The sequence below is a fragment of the Manis pentadactyla genome, chromosome 8, assembly GCF_030020395.1.
Source record: "Manis pentadactyla isolate mManPen7 chromosome 8, mManPen7.hap1, whole genome shotgun sequence".
Lineage (NCBI taxonomy): Eukaryota > Metazoa > Chordata > Mammalia > Pholidota > Manidae > Manis > Manis pentadactyla.
In genome coordinates this window covers 133,640,616-133,661,448 of record NC_080026.1, presented here as the reverse complement: position 1 = coordinate 133,661,448, position 20,833 = coordinate 133,640,616, and the positions used below count along the sequence as shown (strand labels likewise).

The window sequence follows — 20,833 nt, the reverse complement described above, 5'->3', positions numbered from 1 at the left end:
ACCAGGTCATGGCAGAGTTTATTTATTAGCTTCCTCCTATATCCACTGGGCAGGGTACATTCAAAGTTCTTGAGTTATGGCTCCAGAAAGTACCCTTAGGCCTGTAACCAGAATTCTGGAGGCTTGACTCCTTGCTCTGCCGGACAGTGCCCCTGGGGGCTGCCCTAGCCTCTGGCTCCTGAGGTGACTGATGGGGACAGGAAAGATGGTGGGCTGGCAGTTTGGTGTGTGGGGAAGGCTAAGTACCACTCTGGTGCCTGGTGGGAACCCGGGGGATGGTCAGGGGCCAGTAGTCCTAGGAGGCCGGCTCAGCTCTGGGCTACGTGGACTGCGCAGGCCCAGCCTTCTCTGGGTTCCTCGCTAAAACAGGAATGTTTAATGAAGAGGCAGAGGGCAAATGCCTCCGAGGCCATTAGGTGGAGCATTTAGAGGACCGGGAGGGAACGGAGAGCAAATGGGTCTTGACCGGGCCCTCCCGGAGCCCTTCCAGCCCCTGCCCGGAGGGCTGTCTGTCCCAACCCCTCACCATCCGGGGAGGGGATGCTCAGCCCATGACTTGGGACAGGGAGGGCGGAAGGGGTTGGCAGAGGGAGACAGAGGCAAGGGCTGGCTGGCTCAAGCTCAGGGGCAGGGCAGCCCAGAACCGCCTGGCACTGCAGAGAGGTGGCGGGAGGCCGGGGGGCAGAACTGCCCATTCAGGGCAGAGGACAGGGCCTTGGGTGGTCCGGGCACTGCAGAGGGGTGGCAGGAGGCTGGGGGGCCCTCCCACAAGGCCCGTCACTTGTCCGAGTGCAGCAGCAGCAGGTCCACAGCCTCTGCAAGGTTGTCCACATACCCATCAGCCTTCACTTCCGGGTGGTGCTCGTCGCTGGGCCTGGAGGGCAGGGCCACAGGACAGTTAGTGGACTAGGCGACCGCTCTGAGCCTGCTTTCTCCCAGCCTTGTCCTCAGGAAACCTCCAGACCCTTCTGTGCCTGGTCAGGCAGCCTCGCTGGTGGCCAGCACCTGGCCCCCTCTGCCCCATCCCCCCATCCCAGGCACCCCTGCTTGGGAAACACCCCCCCCTCCTGCCTGTCCCCTTCACCTGGATACCTCCCCAAACCCCTTCTGTGGGAAGCGTGCTCAGAGCCCCGTGGTGCGTGCCCACTGGCCCCTGCTGCGTCCGTGCTGCCAGCAGAAGCATCGTGCCCTTGAGAACAGGGCCATGAGCTTGACCCTGCTCTGGGCGCCTTCCTGCCCAAACCCCGGGGGGCCTGCATGCCACCTGGCCAGTGCCCCCTGAGGCTGCTGCTGCCCACCAGAGAAGGCCTCCTGGGAAAGCCATTCTCTGGCTGGGATTTGGGGGACTAGAACCTCCCAAAGCCTTCATGCATTCACTGGACATTTTCTGAGGTCCGGCTGGATAGTGAGGACAGGGCGGGTGAGGCCGTGCGTTAAGCACAGGCACCCATGGGGTCTGTGTGGCACCAAGGGGACCGTGTGGGGGCTTTGAGGATGAGGAGCTGGGGGTTGAGTCCTGAAGCAGAGCAGGGCTCAGGGTGGACACGTGGAACTGCAGTGGGCTGGAGCCCCAGCCACAGGACGGGCTTGGGGTGGGCTTCTGGGACGTCCTCAGAGCCTTGACAGTAGAGGGACGAGCTGGGGACCAGGGGCCGCCAGGGGTCTGTGGGCTGGAGTCGGGTCCTGGTGACCGGAAGGCCTCCCCCCACCGCTCATGGCCTGGAGCTTGGAAGGGGTGGGGGCTGTCCCCCTGCGGCCTCACATCAGGGCCTGCTGCTCAGATCACCCGAAGGTCTGACCCAAGCTCCCTGGGAAAGCGCAAAGTTGCACCTTCCCCCCACCTCGGAAGTCCCACCCGGAAGCTTCTGCCTTGGTCTGGAAGGAAGTAATTGAAGTGGGTTCTGACAACACCCTAAAAGCCAAGATGTCCTTTTTGAAGGGTTTGGTTTCTATGAAGCACTTTATCTGAAATGGCTTTTTATCCTAAGCAACCTACCTTTTCTCTTAACGGGCTTTCAGCCCAGTGGCCTGAGACCCTGGACCTGGGTGGGCGCCACAGGGGCAGCCCGGGAAGCAGGGTGGGCAGTGAGGACACCCCTTATCACTGGGTGGGCACACCTATGGCTCTGCCCCATGCCAAGCTCCTACGCAAGGACCCTGACTTGCTGTCCTACCCTCTCACACGGGCTGAGGCCACCTTCCCTCCTGCTGGGGTCCCAGGCACAGACCCACACATCTCACATCAATTTCTCCTTACATCCTTGGGAAGGAGGTAGGTACCACATCTTACAGGTGAGGAAGTGGGGACTCAGAGAGGTTCAGAGACTTGCTCAAGGTCACACAGCAGGGAAGACCAGAGCTGAGATCTGACCTCATTCTTCTGATTCCTGGCTTTAAACTGGTGCCAGAGCCTCCAACATGCATGGCTGCTGGCTGTTCCCATACCCTCCAGAAAGTGCTGGGTTGGCAGCGCCTACTCCAAGCACAGAGGCCACCTACAGATGCCAGGGCCAGCAGGCATCGCTCCTCCGGCCTTCCCGAAGCGGCCACCCTGTGGCTTATGGATCAACATGCTCGTAAGTGCCTGGAGGCCACATGATTCCCTCATAGGTGAGGCCCCAAACCATGAGCCTTGGGGATAAGAAAAGGGGACAAGTGCGTAGGGACCCTCATGACCACCCACCAGATCAGCAACTCAAGTGAGAGGAACTCTCGTTTCAGTGTTAGTATTTCGAGGCATTATGTCGTTCTTGCCATCACAGACACGATCTAGTGCACATGGAAATTTAGGGTTCTCGTTCTCCCACATCAGTGCTGAACTGCATACTGGTCACTATCAAAGGTCGTCTCTAGCACAGCCACCTTGGAAAACGGTGTATCAGTACCTACATGTGACCCACCAATTCCACTCCTAGGCATGCACACAACAAAAATGCACCGACATGCTCACCGAAAGACATATAGAATGTTCTGAGCAGCTTTACTTGTTCATAGCTAGAAGGCCAAACCCGCACAAACATCCTCAGGGGCGATGGAGAAACGGACTGGCCCGTGCGCCTGCTGGACAGCATGTGACACCACTGCCCGCAGTGAGTCCTCATCCTCGCTGAACGGGCACGAGGCCCACAGACATGCCGCCAGACGGAAGACGCCAGGCTCAAGAAACCCAAACCGGACGGCCCATTGATACCAAGTTCAAGAACATACACGACCCATCCCTCCCATGCAGAGGCCAGAGGATGCCAACTTCCTGGGGGAATGTGACCAGCATGCTGGCAGTGTTCCACATAATGACCTGGATGGTGGTTACAGAGATGGCACATAGGGGAAATGGGTTATTTTTAGTGCACCTTAAATGCACATATAACATAGTTGGGAGGCACATGTTACACCTCAAACCAAGGTATCTATTTCCCATTACTGCTACAATTCTCCATCCCTGGGCCAAATCCCGCCTGCAGCCCGTTTCTGCACAGCCCTCAGGCTGAGAATTGTTTTGTATTTTTTAGCAGCGTAAAGGCAAAGGAGTAGGCAACAGACCACGCGTGCCTGCCAGACCCAGGCCACTACTCCTTGAGCCCCACAGCAGAGGCCTGCACACTCCTGGTTCTGGCCATCCACCAGCCCCTGGGCACCTCTGTGTCGCTCGCCTGTGGATGGCACCCACAGCCACCCAGGGTCTCTGGGGACAGCCCTTCCTGTGGGAGGTTCCTCTTGGGAAACCAGTGCTCCCCGCTCAGCCCTCCCAGTGGGCAGAAGCATCCAGTGAGGGTACCACATGTCCCCCCGTGGCTGCTGATGTGTGCCCTCACTCAGGTCCTTCCGGAGCAGGTGGGGGCAGGGAGCCTTCTCTGGGCAGCTCCATTTTTGAGACGGGGTGGGCCTGGCCCAGGGCACAGAAGGGTGGGCAGGAAGAGCCTTCTGAGACAGAGACCTGAACAGGCAATAACTTCCCCCCACCCCCCTGCCTCAGTTTCCTCATCTGTGCCCTGAGGATAAGCATGGCTCCATCCTCTACCTGCCAGGTGACCTTGGGCAAGCACCTTACCCTCTGGGCCTTGGAGCCCTTGTCTCTAGGTGAAGATAATATTAGGACACACGTGATGAGGAGGGTTTTTTGTTTGTTTGTTTGAAGAATTCTTAACTAGTCTATTGATCGGACCAAAACCCAAGACATTAGGATTAACACAGATCTTAGGGAAAATAAAAAAGACAATTCCAGTTGAGTTATAGGACACAAAGGGTAACAAGAGCCACCACCAAACAGGACTAGGAGGCTTCCCAGAAACGGGCAACTTTCTGAAATGCTGGCCAAAACTCCTCGTTAGACACAGCCGAGATTATTGGATTGATGAGGGACACGTGTAATAACGAGATAATAATAAGGCGGAAGGACCAGGCGCGGTGCTCGGTGCTGCCACTCGACGTGGAAGCTGTCGGGGGTGTGCTGTGTGCCAGGCTGGGGCTGGCAGGGAGATGGAGCAGCGGCCCGGCCTTGGGCCCTGCCCTGCGCACACGGGCTGGTGGGAGGCAGATAGACAAACGGGCAGACGTCAGTCCAGGAGGTGCAGGGAAGACAAAGAGGGCGAGTGTGCGTGGTGGGGGCACATGTGTAACATGAGCATCGGAGGAGGGGCGAGCAGGCTGGGACCGGGCCCCGGCGGATGGCCCGACAGCCCGGAGCCCACAGCCCCAGCACGGTGAGGGCAGGTGCCTGCAGGAGGTGGCCGGCAGGAGGCCAGGCACGGCGCTCCACTGCCACGGGGCCCCTGGTCTCAGCTCTCGGGCAGCCTGTGTGCAGGAGGCCTGAGCCCTGCACAGTCCAGGATGTGCCCATCTGAGCTCCCCTCAGCTCCCCCTGGGGCCCAAGGGCAGCTCTGAAGCCCCACTTTGTGATGTGTGGGGGACCTCCAGCCCTCCTGCTCCGTGAGGGGTTATCAGGGGCAGTGGGATGGCTGGGCAGGCTTCAGGCTGCGCCCACCTGGGTGCTGAGCCCCTTGCCCACACTGCATGGCCCCTCCCACCAATTCTCCTCAGATTCCCAATTTTTCTCTCCATAACAGCAAGGTCAGTGTGGCAGCTCAAAGAGCAACAAAAACTCAACAAACATCCCAGTCCTGAATGGTCGTTCACGTCCCCGGGCCGCTGACCCAGGACCCCCACCCTGGACACCTTCACCAGACCCTCGGGCCAGGTTTATGGTCCAGTCAAGTGAACCAGACTCCAAAAGGGAACAAGAAATCCGCCCATAAAGGAAGACGCTTCGTAATGAGGTTCTAGCCAGGCTCACTGGGCATACAGGACCTGAGTGCCTGGCTAATTATGTTTAATAACATATCATTTGAATTCAAGAATCCATTAAAAGAAAGAATTGCATTAGCAGCCGGCCGGTGTTTGCCAACAGAGGAAATCATGGACTTTCGTGTCTTAATTATGCGAGAGCTGCGTAGAGGGAGGGGACTCAGTCTAGGCCTGCCTGCCCCCAGCTGCTGAAGCCCCCGGGCAGCTGCGCTTGGTCCAGTGGGCTGGGCATGAGGGCGCCCCACCCCAGCTGGCCAGACTCGGGACCTCCAGGGCCTCAGAGGCCTCATGCTACGGAGGCTGAACCACGAAGCCCAGCAAAGACACGCCCCTTGGCAGTGGGAACAGAGCAGAGAAGGTGACGGAAGAAGGGGCAAGACACCCCCTGACCTTGAGCAGCCTGCCAGGACAGAGCAGGATGTGTGTGTGAGTCGGGGGGTGCGTGGGGGAAGAGACAGACAGAGGCCTCCTCCATCCTGCCCTCTGTCCTACCAGGGCTCCCATGGCAGGGCATGAGGATGTTTATGGAGGGACCTGAAGGACCAGGGAAGCTTCCAGAAAAGCAGACATGCAGTCTGGACCCCCTCATGCATCATCGTCACTATACTCAGGAGGCTGATGCACAAACGTGGGTCACTGAGGACACTGCCCTCACTAGGAGGGAGGGTGCACCCTCAGGTCCTGGCCCAAGGGTGGGAGCAGAGGCAGATTCCCGGCAGGGCCCTCTCTGCTCTCCGGGGCTCCTGGGGTGGCGTTTGGTGTCTCCAGCGGTGCCTGTGGGTGGGCCCTCCATGCCCAGCAGCCCTGGGGATCCCGCCGCCCGGTTCAGGAGCTGGGTGGGAGGCACAGCTGGGATTCGAAGCGGCGGCAGCAGGAGGCTGGCCTGAAGCCAGCCTCGCTCCCACCCCCACTGCCAAGCCGGGCCCCCATCCGAGGGTGGGGTGGGGTCTTCTGCTCAAGCCTCCTGTGTCCCACTCCCCTCCCCTTCCACTGGCTCCTCCTTCCCTCTTCCCAGAGTAGTTTCCCTAAATGCCCACCTGCTCCCACTTCTCCTCGTGTAAATCTTGGTGGCTCCCTATTGCCCATGTCACAGCCCAGCTCCTCAGCAGAGTTACAAGTCCATCCTAACCCAAGTCCACCTAATGTGTGCCCTCCTTCCCCATGCCAGCCAGCCAGCGTCTGGGGCCCCCTGCTCTTTAGGCAGTCACTGCCCTCCCACACCTTTGTCCATTCTGTGTCCTGGAATGCTCTTCAAACCTGCTCCCCTGCAAACTCCTACTCACCCTGCAAGACCTCACCCACTTGTTCCCATCTGAAACCCTATGCCCTGTCCCCCAGGTGTGATGCTGTCTTTTCTGAGCACACAGAACTTGCCCTCACACTCCCTGTGCAATTCTGTCTAGGCACCTGCAGGTGGCCCGCTGACCTGGGATGCGTGGAAGAGGGGTAGGCCTCCTGCCCTGGTCACCCACACAGCCTGGCCCAAAGCAGGCACCCAGGAAGTGTCTGCCATCAAGTGAATGAACAAAGACCCCCACCCGGGCAGGGCACCGCCTGTCATTAGCTATTCCTCCCCCTAGAGCCCTGTGAGCAGAGGAGGAATGACAGAGGCAGAGAACAAGGCCGATCTGTGCCGTGGCCTGGACCGCTCACAGGGACGGGCTTTGTACCCGCCAAAGGAACATGGTGTCACCCATGCCCGCCCCTTCCCCAAGCCCAAGAGGAGCCAGCGGCTCCCCCGGCTCTGCTGACTGAAGGGACACAGGTGCAGCCTCTCCTGCGGAGTCCTGAGGGGTCAGCGCCCCCGGGAAGGCACCCCCACTCCCCCACTTCAAGGCAGGCCGGGTCAGAGGCTCCCGCATGGGGAGGGGCGTGCACCCTTGTCCCTGATTGTTCTGGAAAGGCCAGCCGCACCCCCGCTGGCTGAGGACAGGCTCTGAGAGCAGGCCAGCCGAGTGAGCTCAGGGACGTGGGCACTGGCATCAGGACACTGGCGCCAACCCCAAGCTGTGCTGACGAGGCTGGAGGAAAAGGACAGAGGGTGTCGGTCCATGAGGCCGGAGGTGACACAGCTGGTCAGAGGGCATCTTTCCATCTAAGCCCTGGGAGTCCAGGACCCAGGTGCCTGGGCAGTCCTTCCTAAGCGGGTTGGGCCAGCGAGTGGGCTCTGGAGAAAGCTAGGAGGAACATGCCAGATCTGCCTCCACCTCGTCCACGCTTTGCCCAAGGCCGATTAGAGGACCCCTGCCACTGGCCCTGGCCCAAGCATGAGGTCTGTCCACCTGCTGGCCCGGGATGCTGGGGCCCACTGGGGCAGCCAGAGACCCGCTGACCCGGGCTGGCTGCTGGCAGGCGCCCTCAGGTCAGTGGCCTTGTAAGTGGGTAGCCGGGAGGATGGAGGCGGCCACAGATCTCGGATGGGTTGCTTCTACCTGTCCCCTGGGCCAACCCTTCTGTCCCCAGGACCTGGGTTCTGGTGTTGGGGTGGGTGGGGCAGGCCCAGAGGTAGGCCCACTCCCAGGGCACCTGCAGGCAAATGCTGGGACCTACTGCTTGAGAAGAACCCGCTCAGGACTCCTGCCCACGAGCCCTGCTCCAGGCAAGGTCTGCCCAGTGCCTCCTTCACAAGGGGACTCTCCCCTGCCTCCTGCCTGCAAGGAGGTCACCATGAAGTAAGAGCCCAGGCCTGCAAGAGGCTTCCAGGGAAGGGAAGGGGGGACACACTCTTCCGCTGGCTGGGACCGTGGGCGGAGTCAGGGCTCCACCAGGGGGAGCGGCCAAGCCCCCCCCCACGCCCCAGCTCCCACCTGGGCCTCCCCAGTCTGGTCCTCTGCTCATCTGTACGGGGAGGGTGGGGGGATGTGGGAGGACAAAGACCTCCCATGGAGTCTTTGTCCACAGAGAAAGCAGAGGTGCATCCTGGGTGACATGCCAGCCTGAACCACCCACATGGCCCTCCTCACACGGTCGTCCCTGGGTGTTGGTGGTGAGCCAGGCCCCTCAGGGGAAGAAGAGCGGAGCCGGGGCCTGGCATCAAAGTGGGCGGAGGGGGAGGCGTGGCAGGTTGGCTGCCTCCCCATCCCTCCCACCCCTGCCTGTCAGAGGAGCTCAAGGTGTGGTAGGGGCCTGTGCCCACCAACTGGAAGACACCCCCACCCTGGGCTGGGGGGCAGCCAGGGAGAGGGGAGGGTCAGACCTGAGGCCTCAGCGGTCCCTATAATCTCCTGGTGGACCCTTATCTGGATGTGGGGTGAGCTGGGGCGAGGGGCAGGGCTGGCCTTCAGGGCACCTCTTTCCTCTAGGCAGGTGGTGCCACAGGACCCAGGACTGCACCCTGGCTGACCTGTCCTCCAGCTGGGAAGGACCAGGAGTCCCTCACTGCAGAAGGAGGGCTTGTTGGACGACTGCTGGGGGCTCTAAGCCCTGGTGGGTAAACTGAGGCAGGGGAAGGGACTCACCAGAGACTAGAGCTTCTGCCCAGCCAGCAGGCAGGCCCCAGATGCAGGCAAAGCTCACCTGGCTTGGGGGATGGGAACAATGGACACTGCACAGGACAAGGGACAGCAGGCACTGGCCACCACCTCTGTTGCAGTGGGCCTTGAGGAGCATTTTCCATGGATCCTGCACAGCAGCCTCTTGGGGGTGCGCCATGACCCACCCATTCTAGAGGTGACGACACACACACAAGAGGGGAAGGGTCTGTCCAAAGTTGTGGGCAGCAAATGGCAGAGTGGGGGTGTAAATCCACAAATTTAAATCAAGGCTCACTTCAGTGATACATCCCTTGGCTCACGGGACATAGTGAGAACCACTCATGTGCTGGTCAGCCTCTGGCCAGACTGGGAGGCCTGTGGGGAGGGATGCACTGCACCTCCAGACCTGCTCCAGGCAGAGGCGGCCCTGGAAGTGTCTGCCAGCTTCCACACGTGCAGTGAGGACAGCAGCGATGGTGGAAAACCAATGAGAAAAATGACAGTAAAGGCCTGATTCATGCAGGGTCCTGAGAGCTGCACACAGCCCCTCCACAGCTGGGCAGGCCCAGAGGTGCTGGACCTCCCTGTCATCCGGTCCTCGCGGCCACCAGCACCCGGGGCCAAGCCGGAGCAAGGGAGCCATCCAGGCAGGCACGAGAGTCAGGACCCGAGCCCAGCCACGGAGGGATCTCACTGTGGACCATGGCACCCACTCTCGAGGCCACTCTGTCCACAGAGGAAACAGGCCTGTTTATGGCACGTTTCAGCCCAGTGGCACCTTGTCGACCAGAACCAACCCCAAGGCGCCAGCTGTTTCCTGCGGGTTCTCACTGCCTGTCAGCTGCAGGCACCCAGGGTTGCTGAGAACAGAGGTGGCATGTGCTGAGGACGTGTAGGGGAGCCGCATGGCTGCCCACTGGTATGGTGGTGGTCTCAAGAGATGCCCCACATGAACAAATTAGGTCTCTTGAACCCCCAACCCTGGCTGGAGCCCCTGCCCCAGGCTTTGCCAAATTCACACGCACAGTGAGGCCAGAGCCACAAACTGGTGGCCTCCAGTGGGGCCCACACAATGAAAAACAAAATCTAGCTTCTTTTGAAAATCTGGAAGATCCAGTACCAGTGAGACGGCATTCCACAGACAGAAGCGAGCTGTTGCAGTGTGGCAGCTGATCCCTTGAATGCAGCAAGTAGCTTCTAGTTTGCCACACTACCCACTATTCTCTATTGCCTCCCTCTCCTTGACTAGGTCTATTTTACTCAGAACCCTGCAGGTATCTGAATTTGCTGCCCTGCCTTAAAGCACTGGCTAGCTGGGACTCATTTCCCAAGTCACTAGTCACCTCCTCTGGGAAGCCTTCCCAGAAGCCCCTTCCCCAGCCCTCACCTCGGTTAGGTGCCTGGTCTGTGCTCCACGGCACATGTGTTCACCCCAGCTGAGCACCCATCACTCTACTGGAGTGAGGGAACGAGAGGTCTGAGCAGGCACCCCATCACCCTGCAGTTTCCCCAACCACCAAGACCCAATCCAGTCTCCCTAAACAGCCCAGGAGGTGGCCCCAGCGCCCACGGGCCACTCCTCCTCTCTCCCTCTATGACTTCCCATCTCTGGTGCTCCTGTCACATTCCCCAATCTGTCCAGGCCACGGCCTAGAGCGTCGTCTCACACCCACCCCCCTCATCCTGTGGTCTCCAGGACCCATCCTACCCCGAATGAATGAACACCTGTAAGGCCTCCGGGACTCAGGCCCAGGGAATCCAGTTGGCACCTTCCAGAACGGGGCCCAACAATTGCACGGGAAGTGGGGCAGCACTGCCCACGGGGCAGATGCAGCTCTGGAAGGCAGAGCGCCCCCAGGGAGCCCCAAGTCAGGCCTGAGCAGCCGGCCATCAGACGTCCCTCCAGGACTCCCCCACATCACCCAAATAGCAGCGGGCAGTTTCTCTTTCTTCCCCTGCTTTTGTCCCCAGAAAGCGTTTCAGGCCTGAGCCTAGAGGTCCGTGAGAGACAGGAATGCGAGCCAGGCGGGCTGGGGGCTGCCCGGCAGAGGCGCGCAGCCCGGCCACTCTTCCGGCCCGCTGGACCTGGCAGAGGGGCCTGAGCCGCGGGCTGGGGGCTGGGCTGGGCCGGCCCCAGCCACCCTGCAGCCTCTCATCCCTAAGTGGGGCTGCCCCTTCCAGGGCTGCAGTGGGGAGCCGGTGAGGTGATGCGGGTGGCGCAGGGTGGGGCACACGGCAGATGGGTGTTCTCGGGGGGTGAAGGGGTGACAGGCCTGGACTGCGGTGGGTGAAGAACCCCTGAGGATCCGTTCTGGCCAGAGGTGAGGGGCAAGGTCCAGGGCTGCTCTGGGGAAGCACACCTCGGCTGCATGTCTGGGGAGGAGGTGCCACCTCAGAGAAGGTGCAGGTCTTGAGGGCCAAATACCAGGGGGCCTCTCCCCAAGGGACTCTTACCAGCCCAGTGGCCCCCAGGGCCGAGGAGGGTCCCTGGGGATGAGTGAGCCGGGCAGGGCCAACAGCAGACCTGCAGGCATGTCTGTGACTGTGCGGGGAGTGGGGGTGGGGCCGCTCTGGGCTCCTCTGAGAGACAGGGACGGCCGCTGGGGGGTCCCGACCCCCCCTATGCCCCAGGCCTGCCCTTGGGTTCCCCTTCTCCAAGCCAACGGGATGCTCTCTTCATAATATTATTCATAACAGTAACGGTCACCGAGAGCCCTCTCTCCTGGGGCCTGGCAAGAGGGCTCACGTGCTTCAGCTCCTCTGGCTTCCACAGCAGCTCGGGAGGTGGGCGTCACTGCCGCCACCTTACAGTTGGCAGTTACGGGCTCAGAGCAGGGGGCGTGCTTGGGGCCGCAGAGCCGGTGCCAGGAGCCCACCTGCCCTCCGACTTGGCTGGGAGCACCTGCAGCGTGGCCCGGGCCCCAGCGGGAGCCGGGGGCTGGGTGCGCAGGTGGTGGGCAGGGGCTCACCTGGAAGGTTCACTTTGGCAGAGGGACGGGCCTGCCGAGGGCTGGGCGTCCGGCCTCCCGGCAGAGGAGCCCCTGACAGCTGTTCATGATATTTTGATGAAAACATGTTGAACACCTGGTGTGTGTTTAGATGGAAACAAGCTGGCCCAGCCCCTGGCAATGTGCTCTCCAACAGCCAAATACCCGAGAGGTCAGCACGGGCCCCCACCCTGGCCCAGGGGCAAAGGGTGGGCGTTCACTACTGGCCTCCCCAGAAATACCGCCCACCCCCCTTCTCCTTTGCAGCCAGATCACGTGAGGTCAGAGCTCGCCCAGCTGACCCAGGAGCTGCACACCCAGGCTCTGGGCTCTCCTGGGGTGGCCCAGCAGAGAGAGGGTGAGGGCGGGGGTGGCCCTTCCCAACCTCGGGGCGGTGGGGGATCCCTCAGCCTCACTCACTGAAGGCCTGATGTTGTTGCCACCACCACGCTCAGAGCTGGGTGGCTGGGCTGGGGGATCTTGTCAACAGGGGTGTGCAGGGCGCCATGCTGACACCTCCTCAAGCTGTCCTGGGAGGGGGTGCCAATATTCCCCTGACGGGTTAGGAACCTGAGGTTCAGGACAGGCGAGGAACTTGCCCAGAGCTCCAGGGGCAGAACAGAGCCCATCCCCAGACCTCTGTCCTGGCCTGCGAGCTCGGGAGGAAGGCCTCCTGCACCACAGTGCCTCCCTGCCAGTGAGCCGGGCTGCTCCTCCCCGGCCGCTGTCAGGGGCATGGCCTGTGGGCTCTCACTCCGTGACAGGTGCTGCCTGAGCTCAGACACGCAGTTTCATTAACTCCGTGGCCTTCCCGGGACTCACACGGGACGTCTGATCTACCAGCCTCTACCTACTTTGCACATGTTCCACTTAAAAAGGGTTAAAAGCTGCACTTCATAAACTAGGAGGTCTAAGTGGCCACTGCACTCGTGGAAAGGTGCTCAGCATCACAAGCCATCAGGGACGTGCAAATTAAGAGCCACATGGCATTGAGTGCACATGGCAGACCCACGAGAGAGGCTGGAGTGAAAGATACCGAGTGTGGGCAGGATGTGAGCGATGGGAATGCTCACACACGGCTGGCAGGAGTGCAAAATGGTGCGGCACTCTGGAGAAACATTTAGCGAGCATCTCCTAACCCAGGGCACACGAATACCGTGTGACCCAGCGATTCCATCCTGGGTATATGCCCTAGAGAAATGAGGCTGTGTTCACCAGGAGGCGTGGACAGGAACATTTCATCAGCTCTGTTCGTCATGACTCTGAACTGGAAACAACCTAAGTGTCCATCAACAGCAGAATGAATAAACTGTGGTCTAGTCATATGATAAACCAGCATACAGCAATGAAAGAACGGGCTCCTGCTCCACGTAACACAGATGAAATAGAGAGTTGTACTTTTGTAAGTGTCCCAGGTAGCCTAGGAATCCTAGGCCCACAGAGATGTGTACGCTAGACTGAGCCAGAGGAGGTTAGTTCAGAAACCACAGTGAGGAAGAGGGAAAATACCTGTACCTGAGGCCTAGGAATCTGAGCAAAACAACTAGCTTTGAGTTCCCTGGCAGCCAAAGCAAAAAAGGGAAATCTTTTGGATTATACAGAAGCGGATGACTGTTCAGGAGGGTCAGCCTTCTTAGCAGCACAAACCAGGAGGGTTTTGTCCCCATCCTGTGTGAGCGCACAGTGAGGCTCCAGTGGGAATTCTGCAGAAGTTCGTAAGTTGTTCTTCCCAAATGAGCAGACCCCTGCTCGTCTCACTCCAAGGATCCTCTTCTGTGGCTCCAAGGGGAATAGCCAGGCTCTGGGCCCAGACTGGCTCAGCTGGCTCCCCTGACTTCCCAATGCCTGGCCCAGCAGGTCACTGGATTGCTCGGCCCAAGTTTTTACAAACTATCTCCCCCTTGGTCCTGAGCTCCCACCCTACCAGCCCTTGTTCAGAGAAGTCCTTTCTCTTCTCTGGACTTTGGGGTCTCCACTCATAAAACCAGGTGCTCTACCTGCCCCTCCGGGCTCTTCTGCTCCTCTCTCCTATTTGTGGGTGGGCATCCCACCTCAGAGGCCAACAGGAGACAGGCAGATGCAGTCCCAGGCAGGTGGTTCAGGGACGGTGGGCTTGGGGCAGGCAGGTGCAGCACAAGTGGAACCCCGAGCCTCTGTTTAATGAGCCCTGTGCTGGGATTTTATTGTTCAGCCCTAATCTTTCAGATCAGGTCTCTGAGGATGCCTCTGGGCTGGGGTGACAGGCGTGCCCCACCCTGGTGGCCTGCAGTGTGCCCTCGCTGGCCCAAGCCCGGCCCAGGGCCTGCCCCGAGGAGGGGGCTGAGCACCGGCGCTGGGCCCCGGTGACTCGGGAAGCTCCTTCACCGGCAACAGGGCGGGAGAGAGGGGCCGGAGGCCGCCACATGGGGAGGACGCATTCCGCCATGAAGCGGCAGCCTGGCCTCTCAAATGAGACAGTAAATGAGACACTTCAACGTTAGGCGCTGGGCGCTAATACTCTTTGTGGTGAGTTCCCAAGTTACTCTCCTGTCACCACTAACCTAATTAGGAGCCTCCAGCACTAATGAGGGAGGAGAAACAGTTCCCAGCTCACTGCCAGGTCAGCTTCCTCCTCGGAGCAAGGACCTGCCGGGCAGGGGCAGAGCACGACCGGCTGGCTCCCACCCACCGCCCAACGCAAGCAGGAGCTCCCGGCACCCAGAGGGAGGTAACAGCGCGCTGCCTGGCCTCCCGGGGGCGGGCGGCCTCTGACCTGCCTGAGCAGTGACCTCCCCTCCTGAGGCACATGGACACGAGGACTGACAGGCCGGCAGGCATGAGGCTCCGGGTGAGCGCAGGCTGGCGGCCCGCAGCGGTGGGCTGACCAGCAGCAGCCGGCACGAGTTCTCAGGACGCGGTGAGGCAGCGAGGCTGAGGCCAGGCAGTGGGGAAAAGACCAAATCATCCCAAGTGGGCCTCAAGAAGCCCTCCGACGGTCAAAGAGGGGCTGCTGTCTTTTGAAACTGACACACTGGTCCGTGAGGACTGTCCCCTGCAGGACGGGTCTCATCTGTGGCACCCCAGCCACTGCGATGGCTTCCCAGGCCCCTACACGGGATTCTGCAGTGACAGCGTGGCCTTCCCATCTGTCCTCAGACACGCTGCCTGGGGCACAGTCTCCTTTCCCATCCTCCTCCCCAGGGATGCAGACTGACAACGCGTCTGTGGGAGAGCGATTTGCTGTAGATAAAGAGTCACATTCTTTGGCCCCATTCCTGAAAATCTTTCCTAAAGACTTCATTCTAAAGAGGCTCATGCACAGTCTGTAAAGTTTTCAATGAAAGTTTGCCGACTTGAAGGAAGAAAAGCTATAGATACTTACAGAGATGTTCACAGTGGTGCTATTTACAATGGAAAAGGAATGGGTCCAAACGTCCTACCATGGGGGGGGCAATGGAGTCTAGCATGGTTTATCTGCTCCATAAAATCCGATGCAGCACGAACAACCGTCAGGATGCAGGGGGAAAGGGGGGATGAGAGAGTCCCACGTGCACATGCCCACGGCTGAGGAAGGGGCAGGCAAGGAAGCCGAGGAAGCAGACAGCTGTCTGCCCGGCAGGATAACGGGGACCCCTTACGAAGCTTCCCAGTTCCCTTGGAGGCTACAGTGATGCTGTCTTACTCACGCATGTAGTAACTGAAGCGAAGTTTCTAGTTTTGTGTTGTCACTGCTTCACTGGAAGTGTTAACAAAGCTGGAAAGTCAAGGGTAATGCTCCATCTCAGCCAAACAAATCAAGAGGCACAGCAGCCCCTCCTGGTCCAGGGCTCACCAGACCAGGCTAGCGCTGTCCCTGGGGCCAAACACCCAGCCAGGGAGTGGCAAATGTCACCTGCTTTGCAGAGCCTATCAGTTAGTTACAGAGCACAGGCTCGCCCAGGCGCATGGAGGTGACCCTGGGGGCGGGTGGCACCCGCAGTGTCAATCAACCATCACCAGACTACCCAGGGCTGCAGTTTGCCCTGGTCCCTCTGCCCAGCTGCCAGCCAGGGGGTGTCAGAGGGGCTCAAACCCACCACCCTTGGGATGGAGAGTCCCAGGGGTCCCCTCAGTATGTCCACGGTGACACCTCATTCACACCCACCTGGGGAAGAGTTCGTATCTCACCTCCAGAGAGGACACGGGAGTGAGAGATCTGCTTCAGGTCCCACGGCCAGCACAGAGCAGGCCTGGGACTTGGATCCGATCTGACTCTAACACCAGCACTTTCCCTGTTCCCTGCTGGAGGAAACACTACCAGAGGGAATGGCAAATGAGCCCCAAAAGAGCGGGAGAGAATTTAGGGCACAACCTCTCTTTCTTAGCTGAGGAAACCGAGACCCAGAGAGGGGCAGGCACTGGCTCAAGGCAGCCCAGCAAGGCTGCACCTGAGATGGAAAGAGTCTACGTCCTTCTCGAGAGCTGAGCCTGGCTCTGGGCACACAGGCCGGCCGCCTGCCACCCACGGGGCAGAGGCCCAAGCAGGAGGGTCGGTCCCTGGGCTCTCCTTCCCAGGACTCTCTCTCCTGCCTGTACTTACAACATGGGGGCTGGGGTTAGGGGATGGGCTCCTCATCGGTTCCTCCATACAGATGAGGAAACTGAGGCACAGAGATGTGGGCCTGGAGTGAACCGGCAGGGAGGCCAGTGCCTCTCCTATATTTATTAGCCCTTTCCACCCAGGTGGGTTCCCCAAAAACCTGACGGACGCCACCTCATTCATCACAGTCCAGACAGCTGCTCGTAAAATGGCCAGAGCTGCCCGGTGGGCGGGCCACTCATTCCAGCCCTCAGGGCGCCAGCCTGCAGGGGCGGACGCCCCACACTGGGCTGACTGTGTGTGCAGGGCCGCATCCAAGCTGCCGGGGGCTCCTGGCAGGCCGCCAAGCCCTGGACGGCTCCCAGACGGAATCTGGTCTCATCCCCAGCCCAAGCAGGCAAGCTGCTCCTCCAGAGCCCCTGCCCCACACTGCTGCGTGTCCCTCGGCCCTCGGTCCCAGGGTTTACTGGGAAGCCATAAACCAGTGCACACAAGCCCGCCCCACGGCCTCTGGGAAGCCCTGGAAGCAGTCCCAGCTGGTCCCCGCCCTGCCCACCGCGGGCTGTGGTGGGGAGAGGGGCAGCCCTCAGCTGCATTTGTGCGGTGATCCTCAGGGGACACAGGGCTGGAAAGAAGAATGTGGCAGCAGTTTGGGCTCAGGATTTGGGGCTAGGGTTCCCCCAACTTTGGGGAACACCCCAATAACTCACTTTCCTCCAACCCTCTCAGCCTCAGTTCCCTACCAGTGACCTTTGAGGCTGAGCCTTAGGTTCAATGTGCTTTAGATGTTTAGACACACCAGGACTCAAGAACCGGCAGGGCCCATCTGGTAAAAGGTTGGATGAGGGTAACCTCCTTGGGGCGCTATGTGGGTTGAAGACCCAGTGGGAAGCAGAACCCCAGATGCCATTCCGTCCTGGACACCAGACACCAGGCACAGGGTTGGGCACATGGCAGAATGCCATCCCTCACTGGTCCCTTGGCTCAGAGGCATGCTGGGACTCGACTGCTGCACAGTCCTGGTGATCAAGGCTTCACACTGTGCTCAACATCCTGCAGGGCCTGCCTCCTCCTCATTCCCTGTTGCCCTCTGCCCCAGAGATTTCCTACTCACTTGCTTATCTTCCATACAAATTTGAGAATTAATTTGTCCAGTGTGTGTTGTGAGGTGGAAGAAGGGGGGAGCAGGGCAGATAGCCCTGCTGGTGTCTTAAATTCTCCCTAAACAAAATTCTTCAGCAGTCAAAGCCTGACTTCTTCCTCAGAACCCTAGAAGAGGACTGGCAATTGCCAGCAACTCCATTTGAGGCCCAAGACCAGACATGAGATGAGCGTGCAGGTCCTCAAACGCACTGCTCACTGGAATCACCTGGGGAGCTTAGAACAGCCACTCAGCCCTGGTGCCAAAGCTGTGAGGTGCAGCTAAAGCCGGGCCCAGAGGGAAATGTGTAGCATTAAATGCTTATGTTATAGAGAGCAAATGTCTCGAATCCAGCATCTAAGCTCCCACCTTAAGAAACTAGAAAAAGAAGAGCACAATAAGCCCAAGGCAAGCACAGGAAGGAAATAATAAATGATCAGGGCAGAAAACAAGAAACCAAAACAAGAAAAAATAATAGAGAAAATGAGTGACACAAATTGCTGGGTTCTTTGCAGACATCAATTAGAAGTGCTAATGTTTGAACGCTGCCCCAGAGATTTTTTTCCTCATAGTTGCTCTGGCCGGGGGGCTGGGTGGTCTACTCTCGGCAGGTAATTCTATGGGCATCTGGGGCTGAGAACCACCTTGCTCCCACCTGCGCACCTCTTAGGGCTCTCCTGCCAGAAGAGAGTGGCCTACTACAGCCTCGGCCTCCATTTCCACCGCTGCAGAATGAGGGAGGCGGCACAGTGCCAGCCCCTGGCTGTGCAGTCTTTGGCAAGTCCCTCCCCTTCTCTGGGCCTCAGTTTCCACACCAGACTTTGTCCTAATCTGGATGGTCTCCACCTGTGCTGCGTGGAGCCTGGATTCCTGGAGGAACTTGGGGTGGCAGGGGTGGGAGACGGACTGCCAGCCCAGGAGCCCCACCTTACCCCTCTTCCCCTGGTTGGGGGCATAGACTCCTCCCTCCAGGGGACAGGGTTTTGTCGTTTCTCCTGGTCCTGGTAAGGCCCCACCCACAGCTGGGTGCTCAGGACACACTTGCATGTTAGGACAAAAACAGGGTGCTCAATGACATGCAGGGGGTCATCCCCCCTGCCCACCTCCCATTTAATTAATAGGCCTGGACCCTGAAAAGCACTGAACACACAGCACTACCTTCTCCTTGGCTCATGTTCTGCAAACTCCACACCCTCCCTCCACACCCTGGGGGCTGCTCTGTGCTCCCCACACAGAGAGCTGTGGAGATAAGAATGCTTCACACTTGGGTCTTGTGGAAATGTCACAGAAGAATGATGGGCGAGATCTTTCCTGCTGGGACAGGGACCCTGCTTCCTGCCAGGAGACAGCCCACCTGTGTGCTGGAAACCACCGCCCGCTCCCTGACGGCATGGGGCACAGCCAATGGAACCCGTTCTGCCCCTCAGTCTGGGCAGTACTGTGACCTGACCTTTGTTTAATGGATGAGGAAGCAGGCTCAGAAGAGGCTACAACTCCCTTGGTCCCAGAGCAGGTACGGGACAGCGCTGGGTCTTGGACCAACTCTGTCTTCTGGGCCAGGGTTCCCCCTCAGCTAAGCGCCACTGCGTGCCTCTCCTGGGACAGGCCCTCCTCGCCCCCGGCAGACAGGAAGGATGCCACCCTGGCCTCCTGCAGCCTGGCCTGGGGTGGGGCGGGAGGTGGAGGCAGGGGCAGAGAAGGAAGCTGCTGGTGGCGTGGCTGGCAGGGAGGACATCTCTGTGTGCGACTCCAGAGAGGCCGGCCAGCGCCGATGCCCACGCCAGACCCTGACTCACAATTCTGAGCCAGAAAAAGTTCTCTTGGCTCTGCTGGGGCCTTCAGACCACAAGAAAGACCCCCTGCCTGTGTGCCCTCCATGCCCTTGCCACCAGGAAAGGCAAGGCCCAGTCCAGAGCCTGTACGGCACTGCCATGGGGAAGAGGTGGGCATATGAATACAGAGATGGATTATTAATGAAGCCTGGCCTTTTAAAGCATCCCTGGCGTAAAGAGGACACCCTGCTGCAGCAAACCCCATGCAGAAGGTTCCAGCATTTCCCGTGGCCACCCATGGGCACTGCCACTCCTTGGCAGCCCGTGGCACTTTCCTTTGCACAGACCTCCTCCAGGGCTTGTTCTGCATCCCATCCCTGAAACGCTCACATCCCAGGCCCACTGTTCCATTCTGCGTGTGTTTGAGTTATGTGAACGGACCAATGAGCTGTCCACGCTGCTCTTTGGAAAGAATGATGGATTAAAACCTGCACAGCCTGTCAACTGCACATCTATTTTTCTAAGGGGGCAGTTGAGGGTGGAGAGAACTTTCCTGAAAGGACTTGGCCTTGAAACATTAAGTCAAACAACTGCATTTGGCAGCAGCCAGCTTCCGAGCACCACCGCCTGGCCCAGCAGCTGCGTCAGGGGTGGGAATAATGAACTCATTCAGCACCGTGCCCGGGGCTGGCGAGTCAGCGCATGCCGGGGCCCTGCAGATCAGAGGGGAGTGACACCAGGGGCCCTGTCTGAACCAAGAGCCCAACCTTAGCTCTGGAGCTGTGGCCCAGGCTGCCCAGCAGGAGCCACGGGAGTAGCCGCAGAAGTGGGGGCACCACGGGGCCTGTCCGCGATGGATGGGAAAGGGCCTCCCTATCACAGCAAGGAAGTGTCAGCGGGCGGGAATCACGGGCCAGTCCAACTGGTGAGCCCTGCTCTGTGGAGCGCGGTTCCCACATAAACCAGCCGTCCAGCTCCGTCCTGCTTGTGGGTCCCTGGACAGAGCGGTCATGCTGAGCCCCGTGGCTGCAGCCCATGTGCTCACCTGCATCCTGCCGTGGGCCCACGGGCTGTGAACCATGGCTGGGCCACTCTGGGGCTAAGCCCACACCGCCTTTTGGAAGCCAAGTTTTCATTTTTACTTATTGGCTCTTTTCTTTGGAGGCGGTTTAGAAGCCAAAATGCTGGGCTCAGCTCAGGCCAGTAGTTGGAGCTTTGGGGAATAGAACAGATGAAGAATTAGGATCCACGATGCATGCTCTCAGCATGGCCACCACCCCGGAGGTGCCTGCCTTGAGCTCTGAGCTGCTTTGCTCAGGAAAAGGTACCTGACATGCCCCCCAAACTCCACTCACCCGTCAGGCTGCGTGGAGGCCCCTCGAGCATCTGGGGACACCACTGCTCCTCAGAGGCTGGCCACGGGGCCTGCAGCGCAGGAGCAGGGCTCTGCCAGTCCTTGTAGGTGCCAGGCCTCGGTTTCCCTCAAATGGAGGGGGCACCATGAGATCATTTCAGCCTCCTCATTAGCTGCACTGCTGGGGGAAAGCCTTGATTTATGGGCGCTCAAGGATGGTTATAAATAACTGCACTTTGCCGGCAAC

At 59.6% G+C, this 20,833-nt stretch overlaps 1 protein-coding gene across 2 annotated transcripts in view; it reads right to left on the bottom strand.

Annotated features, from left to right (window-relative positions):
* LHPP (phospholysine phosphohistidine inorganic pyrophosphate phosphatase) overlaps nucleotides 1-20,833 on the bottom strand; it is a 119,983-nt gene continuing 99,150 nt past the window's right edge. For both annotated transcript variants that reach the window (XM_036899085.2, XM_057506446.1), the window contains one exon: nucleotides 1-874. In XM_036899085.2, coding sequence (XP_036754980.1) covers nucleotides 778-874 — 97 coding nt within the window. In that variant the 3' untranslated portion in view covers nucleotides 1-777. The remainder of the gene's footprint in view (nucleotides 875-20,833) is intronic.